This window comes from Pieris napi, chromosome 3 (assembly GCF_905475465.1).
Source record: "Pieris napi chromosome 3, ilPieNapi1.2, whole genome shotgun sequence".
Classification (NCBI taxonomy): domain Eukaryota; kingdom Metazoa; phylum Arthropoda; class Insecta; order Lepidoptera; family Pieridae; genus Pieris; species Pieris napi.
The window spans coordinates 13534798-13545558 of record NC_062236.1 but is presented as its reverse complement, the minus strand read 5'-3'; the positions used below and the strand labels follow the sequence as shown (position 1 = coordinate 13545558).

Below are 10761 nucleotides of genomic sequence, written 5' to 3'. Positions count from 1 at the left end.
ATAAGGGTTTGCATGTAATCTTTTGAAAGGGCATTAAAGGTCCTTTGGTGGGCGGATATGTTCAGTCATATTATGTTTGTAATTTTAATATTTAGTAATAAAGTAGATTCAACGCGAAGCAGACGTTTCATTGCACTAAAATTATACTTAATAGTAAACTAGTCAAAAAGCAACCTTATCGCCCCAACAGTGTTAGCAATTTATATTATTATACTATAATGTAAAAATGCGGCACGTGTTAATCGGATATTTAATTTACTTTTGTAATTTTTTATCATCTTGGAATATCTACTTACATTTTGTAATGATTATTTCTATCAATATTTATTAATGTAAAACCTTTGGAGCAACTAGTTCTGATACAGACTTCGTATCTTTGAAACAAGATATTATTTGTTTTTTTTCTGTTTTAATTTCTTAGGCTAAAATACTCTGTATACCTACATGGTTTAATAAAGTGTAGGAATGTCAGCTTTTAAATGAAATATTGCTAATAGTGCATTAGTTGTAAGCATAGTTGAAATATTTCTTATTTCTTCAGATGTTGTCTTTTGTACACTATATGCGTATAATTATAGCCACTTCAGGAGTAAATAAGAAATGAACATTATTTTATTAGATTACTTCAAACCTTTCATCAACAAACATAAGCCTTTTTAAACATACAATTATGATACCATTTTGTGCTATTACTTCCACGACCGAGCAATTTTGTACTTTCTTAAGAGTAGGGACCTAGTATCTGAAGTAGCATCGAAATTTATCGACATACTATTATTTTCTTCTGCGTTTGATTTTCTTAATAATATCTTATACAATATAGCCCATATCATTAGGTAACGTATCTTTAACTTCCTTTACTTTTCTCTACAACTATTTTACAGGTTTTATTAAGCAGCAGAGGTTTTACAACAAATATTTCATAATTAGTTAAAATAGGGGGATGAGCGGCTGATGCATTGATTGATCTGCGTTTTAGAAAAAGGTGTCGAGAGAGATTTATTGTTTAAGTTTCGTTTCACCACTTCTATATATAAAGAAACTCATCTCTGTTTTAAACAAAATTTTAATTGTTCACATTACAATTATTCTACTTACAATTTAAAATTATTGTCGTCCTTGGAACTTTTGCCCGTTCACAAATTATCTTTTAAAGCAATGTCAACAAATTGTTAAGTAAATCCTTATTCCTTATTACAATTATTGTTGGGAAAAGAGAATGAGAAATTTGCTGTCATTGAGGTATAGTTTATAGTTTGCGGCAAGGGTGAGCCCTTGCGAACAAGTAATCTGAAAAACTTCTGGCCGATGTCTGAACCGGTAGGGCGGATATAATAAACTAACAATTTCTAATCCTATTATTATCAGATCACAATAACAAAATATATCACAACCTAACACGTTGAGCTAAAATTAATATAACGCAAAAATATTAAAAAAATCTTTAAAAACTTTGTGTAGAATGTAAAAATTAAATTTAAACAAATATATTTTTTTTGGAATGACGTCTTTGAAGTTTGCTTTTGGCGGCACGGCAAACGGCACGCTCCTCTCGGATGGGCCGATGGGCAACGGAGAACGGACGGAGTTTACAGGCCCTTATTGAAGAAGACGTGCTTTACGTTGGGGTAATTCTTTTTTACGGTATCCTGAAAATAAACGTTAATCAATGGCATGTCTCAAGTGTAAATTGTGCATCTATCGCTGAAGTCTCACCTTAAGCTCTGTATCGAGGCTGTCGACGGCGAGGGAAGCGCGTTGGTCAAAGATCGCACAGCAGAGCGGAGTCGCGAAGGTCACGCACAAACCCACCAGGAACAACTGGAACGGAATCACCGCCTTGGGGTAATGGCAGAAGAGGCCCCTCTGCGTCGCGATGTTTGTTATCATGGGGGTCACCGCTGGAAGAAAATTTCCGAATTACACCACCGCCCCTATCGGATCGGATTAGGTCGGCCGAGGAAATTAACACTCACTCATTCCGGGCAGAGCCATGAAGATCCTGGAAACGATGACCAGACTTATGCCGTACCGCGCCGCGGCCTTCGATTCCCCGACTCTCTTACCGTCCGGCGTGAACACCGGGGTGCCGTTCATTAACTCCCTGGTGGCATAATCACAAATTAACCACGAAAACCTCCCTCACACATCTTAATAGTTATTATCAGTGAGAGAAACAACTCGGGAGAATATCCGAAACGTGATAATAATTGATTTAAAAATTTCTTACCCGCTCCTCATCATAGGAATGTTGATGAAGTTGGCGCCGCAAACAGCAGCGAACGGCACGAGGCGAGAGTAGATCGGGCTCATGTTCTAGGGTTATTGATATTATTATGTCACTACTTTGTTACAACTGAACTGTTTTGGGGTTTGGGTTATGAGACGTTGTGGCTGCATCATTTTCATTTTATATTTGGAGTCATATCGAATTCGTTTTACACATAATAGATTGCGAACACGCAATAGAGTGAAAAGGGGAGAAAAGCGGCATGTCTTAGACACAATAATCGAAGATGTGTCGAATGCACAGATAGCCGACGATGACATGAATAGATGAGGTTATTAATGTGTTATTACCTTAGTATATTAGATAAAGCTGTTGTGTGTTTTGAGCTGCTCTATGCTCTATGTCTTTAAGGCCTTCCGAGCATAAAGAGCACTAGACAAAGCCGGCAAATAATTAAATCAGACTACAGTTGCGCATTAGCCTTGCGATCCTACGTTAAACATTTGGAAACACGTTGTCTTTGTGCTATTTTCAGTGTACGGTTCCTGGGTCATCAGGGGTTCGAAATAATAGAATAAATTGAACTTACTCTATATTTATCACTCGCGTTATACAATAGACTATGAGCGAAATAATAACTATTATGTTAATTGCAATCTAACAAACAGAGAGAGTGCCTACGTCTGGCTATGCTCCCGGGGTGATACTCCTATGATTTAGTTAATTACGAATGACTGCATAGTAACAGTCGAAGAGAGTGCCTGCGTCGGGCTATACTCTCGGGGCGTGACTCCGACGATGTAGGAAATCGTCATGCTTATAAGTGATCAAACTGTACAGCCAGGACACGTACTTACATAATAAAAACATCACGCTCGCGGATGCTTGAAATGTACGAGCCCTGGCACGTACTTATAAAAACATCACGGTTGTAGATGATCGGAATGTACTAGCCCTGGCACGTACTTGCATAGGGAATAATTAAGCTTATAAAATAAGGAAGCCTGAGCGAGTAAAATGTACAGCCTTGGCTCGTACATACTCCCCCAGGCAAAAGAGCAAAATGTACAGCCTTGGCTCGTACATACTCCCCCAGGCAAAAGTGCAAGATGAATATGTAGTGCTTTACAAGATGATTTCATTATATGCTTAACAGTCTCTAGGTTTATGCTAACACTTTAATCACAGCACTATCACTAACACTAGGACCCACAGCTCATGGGCCCTTGCACTTCCTAACCGGTGTCCGGTCCCGGATGGCTTCTCCTGAGGCCACTGCGAGACCGGCTGCTGATTCTGCCGCTGCTACACCTACTGCTCCGTGACGTCTCCTGATCTTTTTAGATGATTATAATATCCTATCCACTACCTTTCTTGAGCACATTCTGAGAACTATCATGAGCATACAAAATATATTACAGGTTTGGTGAATGCAACCACGACTTAGGTTAAATATAATTGTTATAAAGTGCAACCGTAATTTGATATCTTGCATAATATTATTCATTGTAGTTGACGTCTTTCACAGTAGGTCATTCCACTTGCTAACATATGATATTTTGCTGAACTGGCATTCCATTCATTGTTTATGATATTATATTATTAATCGTTTTTCACGTTTAAAATGATTTATGTAAATTGATGTATGTATAATAATAACTTTCCCTCAGTATTTAATGTAAAGTTTCGACAATGTATGTTATACATAAATGGAACTGAACATACGAAACATAGTCTCTGGTTTGTATGCTTAAAGGAATTTTAAGTATTATTTTATATATGGTGCTTTTCTTTCTCTTCCTCTGATTACTCATATTTGACTCATAGGATTGCATAACCGAATAAGTTTGCTGTATGTTACTTTTATGAAATCTTGTATCGGTGAGCCTGCTATATTGCGGAACGATAACGTTTCGCAATCTTCCCCTTTTACGAAAGATATTACCTTTCTTTCTGAACTTTCCTTTTGACCTTCCTGTAAATTCCTTTCTATTCTTAACTCCTTTTTTTATTCGTTGAAATTTCTGCTTTTTCACGAATGTTTTTTGCTTATTTTTCTTGCCTTTGTTGATAGGCAAACCATTTAATTTGCGTGTAACCTTTTCTGATCCATGCGAAAATTTGCCATAACTCTTTCTAGTTATAATGCCTTTGTTTCTTACAACTACGTCGGACCCTTGTGTTAAGTTGTGTTGCAAATAGGGTTCCGTATACAATTGAATCGGTGCTTCTAACAAAGGCTTAGACAATACTAAGCTGCTATTTAAGTTTTTATTCTTCTTATAAGAAATGGACTGAGACAAACTTTCTTTTTCTTCTGTGCTATGTTGCTCCTTGCTGTAGTCAGTTAACGACTGTGCTACGCTTTCTGCCAATTTGGATAATTCTCCGCCTTGATAATTATCTGCATGTATACTGTGATTAAGACCTATCGGAGTCCAGTACCGGGTGGGCTCTTTGGAGTCTATTCCAAGACTGGCTGCCACTGCTTCCGCCAATGCCACTATCGATGTTTCCTGCTGCACATCAGTGGTTTTCTGTATTGGCATCATTGCTATGCCTCATGGTATCTGCTGTATACTGTGATTGTTACCACTTTCTGCTAAACCTTCCACCATTGCCGAAGACGAAGAGTTTTTCATATCCGATTTATATTGAAATGATTGCTCTCCTTGCGTAGAATTACAATTTAAATTTGAATTAAATAATGCCTGATGCAATAACGTATTATGTTTTTGGGAACATATCTGGCATCTTTTTTGCGAAACGCAAACTTCCACTTCATGCATAAGAAAACAATTTGTGCACAGCTGCAATCTTAAAATTGTATCAACCCTTTCATTAAAATCTTTTGCTAAAAATGAATGACAATTAAACAAGTCATGGTTAGATAAGTTGCATAATTGACAACTTTTTGTTATATTTGCATTTCCTTGACCTTGTATATCGAAATGCGTTGACAGCGAATTTTTGCTGATGCTAAAATTTGATGAAGGTCGCTGTTTTTTTGTATTTAAATATTCCCGGGTTTGATTATTAGCTGTTTCCAAGGCATATAATAATGAATTTTCCGAATAAAGTACCGGTGAATCCATATGCGTTTCTAGAGAACGTAATTTGAGATATATCTTTCTCTTTAGGCGCCTATATATAGCTTTCTTCTCGTAATATTTATTTTGATACTCCGAGTAGGATCCTTGAAGATCAGCATCTATTTCGATATGGGTTTTAAAAATCATATCCCACTGTAACTTTATGTCTTCTAACACTCCCTCGAGATCATATTTGTCGGATGCCGAGTGTACATTAGACAGTTCCAACATCCTATCAGACCACCTGAATAAAGCTGCTTGTTTGCGAAGCAACTCTTCGGTTTTTCTTGAATGCCTGATGGTTTTCAGACCGTCGGTAAACGAAGCTTGGAATAAATTCTCCATTATGCTTAATATAATAATTAACTAAACGCTTTGTAAATATTGCATTATAAATTCTTAAATGCTTATACGTGATAAAATGCTCAATGAATGCTTCAGATCATTCTTAGTAAATTTATGCTCACAAATGAGATAATTCTCAGAAATATAGTGCTCAAAACAAATGGAAAGGACTTACTGTAGATGCCTCCGTATGCTGAAGATTGACGTCCGTTGACTTCTTCTAGGTTGAAAGGACGCTGATATACTTTTTGACCGCTGTGGGTCCTTAAAAATGCTGGGAGCGGACTTACTGTCGCTTGCCTCCCTATCTGACCGCTGTGGGTTCTTGAAAATATTGGGAGCGGACTCACTGTCGCTTGCCTCCCTATCTGACCGCTGTGGGTCCTTGAGAATGCTGGGAGCGGACTTCCTGTCGCTTACCTCCCTTTTCGACCGCTATGGATCCTCCTTCTCCTTGCTCTCCTCTTTTCTATTGATGCGGATGATATTTTCTTACTTGCTTGACGACCCAACAAACCAGCAGTGGGATGTTTTTCCACGGCGCCGATCTTCAGGATGACGGAGAAAAACGCGAACGCGATCAACTGTACGCGAAAGACCCGCTATTCCCGGATAGCTCGAAGGACCAAAATGTACGGTTCCTGGGTCATCAGGGGTTCGAAATAATAGAATAAATTGAACTTACTCTATATTTATCACTCGCGTTATACAATAGACTATGAGCGAAATAATAACTATTATGTTAATTGCAATCTAACAAACAGAGAGAGTGCCTACGTCTGGCTATGCTCCCGGGGTGATACTCCTATGATTTAGTTAATTACGAATGACTGCATAGTAACAGTCGAAGAGAGTGCCTGCGTCGGGCTATACTCTCGGGGCGTGACTCCGACGATGTAGGAAATCGTCATGCTTATAAGTGATCAAACTGTACAGCCAGGACACGTACTTACATAATAAAAACATCACGCTCGCGGATGCTTGAAATGTACGAGCCCTGGCACGTACTTATAAAAACATCACGGTTGTAGATGATCGGAATGTACTAGCCCTGGCACGTACTTGCATAGGGAATAATTAAGCTTATAAAATAAGGAAGCCTGAGCGAGTAAAATGTACAGCCTTGGCTCGTACATACAGAATATTTCATATCGGAACTATTTATTTACTTCATTAGAAACGCAAAGTGTGCACTCACAGTCGACAATACACCTCTAATGCTGTTATCACGTTTCAGGGCTTACCATTCTTTATTATCTTTTTCGTTGACAACACCCACATTGATACTAACCATAATCGTTCAAAAAGGTCTGATTAATTATAGTTAATTAACCGAGTAATCAATCATTATCTGGCCGGAAGGCACTTAATTATCGGCTCATGTTTACATTTCTAACTCACATCACAATAGAAAGGAAATTAACTTATCAATTATTTTATTGTTACTTCAAGTTTTAGTATTCCAAAGTATAAGTTGGAATTATATTGAGACTGGTAATATTATGACGTCAGCCGAGGCGATTATTTTGTTTATTGACACACCTCTCGTGACGTTCACGATATATTGTTTGATAAGATAACAAGTTCTTTGCGTCAATTTCAAGGTATAATTTCATCGGCGTGTTCTTCACAATCAGCATATCAATTCGTTCTATAGTCTATGGCGGGGATTACGAAGAATGTAGAATTATTCAAGACCAATTAACGAATGTATGTCTATTTATCGTACCTTGACTTTGCTGTTGAGGTAGAGAGCCGTGCCGAGGGCTCCTCCGCACGCTGCGCAGTAAGAGCCCAGCAGGTGCCTGCAAAGTCAACTCCGACAGCATTTCGTTTCATGTTCAACGGGTGAACGTTAACGAATATAGACTCACGTCATGCTCATGGGCGCATCTCCTCCTCGGTTCGTGTAATTGACGAGCGCATTAAAGGTTTGATTGACCCATTGCCAGAACGCGATCGCGGCAGTCGTCTTGTAAAACGTAATCATACCTGCAACAATCCCTTCTTATTATTTATCATCGGCTATCCTTCTACGATGGAATTGTTATACGTACACCCGGTGATGATAGTGTTCATCGGCGCCTGAGCGGCCATTCTGCCGAGGACGAACATTTTCTCGCCGGTGTCGGGGTGATACGCGCTGTCGTACAAGTACTTGGCCGCCCACAACTTGTCCAAGTCGTAACCGGCTGGCATTCGTCGACTTCGCCTTATATAAACGACCAATAGCTGATTAATATTGAATATTTATTTAATTTTAAGAGGGGGACGCAGCCCGACCCGATGTAACGACCGGGTATCACAAAACCTGGGCGCTAACGCTATTCATCTAGCTGGATCACTTGTTTAAAACTTTTTATTTTTTGCTGCGTTGATAATAATATGCAATATACTCACTTAAATTCTGTAACCACCTTTTTCGCCTCATCGAGCTGCTCCGTGGAGGCGAAAGCGTTCAGGGGGTTGGTGAGAAGCAGGAAATGTTTGGCTCGTCCCGCATACGAGCTTTGGTCGTAGCGGGGCTGGCTTAAATCGATGCTCATTTCTGTACACATTATTTAAAGTTTAAAAAGGGGATGTCAACTATCAGCAGGATATGTGAAACTAAAATAACCATAGTACAAATAGGTATTCCCAATCTATTTCGTCAGTTTAATCGTCAACTATATTTCCACCAATACACGACACATGGAGCATGGACGTGTATAATGTTCCCCAACCAAGAGGAACCTCGTCCGATTAAAAAGCTGACGGGGCTGCTCGAGAGCCCTCGTGCCCGATATCGGGATCTCGTATTTGTAAACGGCACTATTCTTCTATATTGACGTAGGTACTTATTCGAGATGTCACTACAGATACTAATCATAAGCTGCAATGTAATATGTATTTGATGCAACTTTAGCTACACTTTGTAGGCGCGATAAGATTGATTTCTGATTTGATATCATTATTGTTATCATAGAAATATATAGCTTAATTAAAATAATCTAAGAAACCAAACAAAATACGACAGATAATATTTTGTATGATATAATTCATTGATATTGACGATTCTAATCAGCAATAGATGCTTTCACCAGTTCTAATCAGGCATTCCCTTTTCTTAACGCTTTTTGTGTGTAGTCTTCACCTTTATAAAAGGCAATTGCTCACTTTGTCAAGAACCAGTAATCTATAAGATAATGTATGACAAAAAACGTCAATTAAACGTTTAATGCTTCCGTCAGGATGAACAATACTTTATATAGAACATCGCGTTTGTTAAGACGCGTAAATGACCCTCTGGCCGTTTAAGTAATCGATAAACACACATTAAAGATTGCGGCGAATTGGAAATCCTCTACTTTAAACAATTGCCACTTCGGAAAACGGAGTATATTTTAATAATAATTTCATTATTATTAGTAAACATACGAACATCAACAAATCCTAATGATTACTGCAGTAGTTAACATATTACCAGAATGCTAGTTTAAATAATAATAGTAACATTATGTATAGGCTTCAAGGTTTTAAAAATTCACATTAATTAATATATTTATATCTTTCTCTCTTTACATATACCGAATTTCGTCATATTATACGACATATTTTAAGTGGTTGTAGATCGATAATTAAAATGGAAAAGCGTATATGAATGCGTACGAAGAGAATAATTACCTTCCAACGTAATCAATTTGCTAATTATTGTGCGTAAGTCATTGTTATTTATGAATAAATTAACGAAATCAATCAATGCTCTTAAAATGAAATATCATTAGTGGAATTTTCAACGTTAACAAAATAAAGTTAATCATTACCGTGTACGATTAATTATTGAACCGTCTGTCCATGGGACACTTGCCACAACCCTTTTGCACTATGAGCTTTCACCCTAATATCACCCATAACATTTATTATTTATCTTGCGTACAGTATTCAAATTAATAATATTTCTCTCATTACCTTTTTAAATATGTTTAGTTTGGTCAACGGATGTCACCACTATATTATAGCTATAATACAATGCCTAAAATGCATAATCTGCACCAAATTATGCCTGAGTAACATTGACTATATCAATTCCAAAATAAATATAGCAAAAAAATTGAGCCGAGCCGAGCCGGGACAGGCATTAGAAAAAGGCTTAAGAAAAAGCTCCACCTGCTGCTAAAGATATCCGGATATAAGATTTACAAGATTGAAAAAATATAACCAATAGTAATAATTGGTATGATATATCATGATTCGTAAGAGTAACGAAAAGAGCGGGGATTGTTCACATAAATCAATATTTATTTTTACTGGCCTTGCTTAAAAACGATTACGATTAATTATATTTCTGTCTCTAAACTATCAGTAGAGAAATGACTAAATTTTAAGTTTTCTTCATACTCGCAGAGTGGCCCAAAAGCCATATCGTAATATTTAGTAATATATTATATCCTAGAATCGTAATATCTATAGCTGTTATCAAATGAGGTGTGACCTGGCGTGCCCTCTTATCGACACGGCTCAAGTATTATAAACTAGATTTTTTCATTCATCAATTAAATCAATAAAAACTACAGCACTAAACTTTTACAAATACCTCAATAATGAACCGAACGAACATTAATAAATAATTGATTTCATATTTTCTGATAAAAAGGGTTGGTCCTTTTTGCTTTAAAATGTTTCTCTAATAAATTCCGTAAATTAATATATAATAAAAAAATACTTACTTTTATATTATTAGATACTTAGAATTTAAAATTTTCCGAATATTATATAATTTATTTGTAAATAAATGTTATGTTAAAGCTGTTATAAACATTTTTATCTTTTCACTACACTCCGTAAAATTTATCACAATCTTGAAGTTTAAATGTTGCGCCGTCACAAGACCTCCAAAAATGACATAAAATCAATATGCTTTTCATAGAGATTAAAGGTATCATACTAATATTGGGTTGCCAAAGAAAAAAATAAAATAAGTATATAATTTGACATTTATAGGTATCGCATATTTGCATTTGTATTCAACTATATCAAATTAAAAATAAAATGTTATTAAGATTTAAATTTTATATGATATACTTTTATCTGTATCAATGATCAGATTATATACTC

The 10761-nt window shown here is 36.8% G+C and overlaps 1 protein-coding gene across 1 annotated transcript; it reads right to left on the bottom strand.

The window, feature by feature from the left end:
• Window positions 1-1050: 1050 nt before the first annotated feature.
• LOC125063304 (sideroflexin-1-3) lies at window positions 1051-10556 on the bottom strand. The gene is made up of 9 exons (XM_047669703.1): window positions 10374-10556; window positions 8068-8215; window positions 7725-7879; window positions 7542-7659; window positions 7397-7472; window positions 2231-2316; window positions 1977-2104; window positions 1717-1901; window positions 1051-1649 (listed from the first exon to the last, which is right to left on the bottom strand). The coding sequence occupies exons 2-9, from the start codon at window positions 8211-8213 to the stop codon at window positions 1590-1592; spliced, it is 954 nt and encodes a 317-aa protein (XP_047525659.1). The 5' UTR covers window positions 8214-8215; window positions 10374-10556; the 3' UTR covers window positions 1051-1589.
• Window positions 10557-10761: the final 205 nt, after the last annotated feature.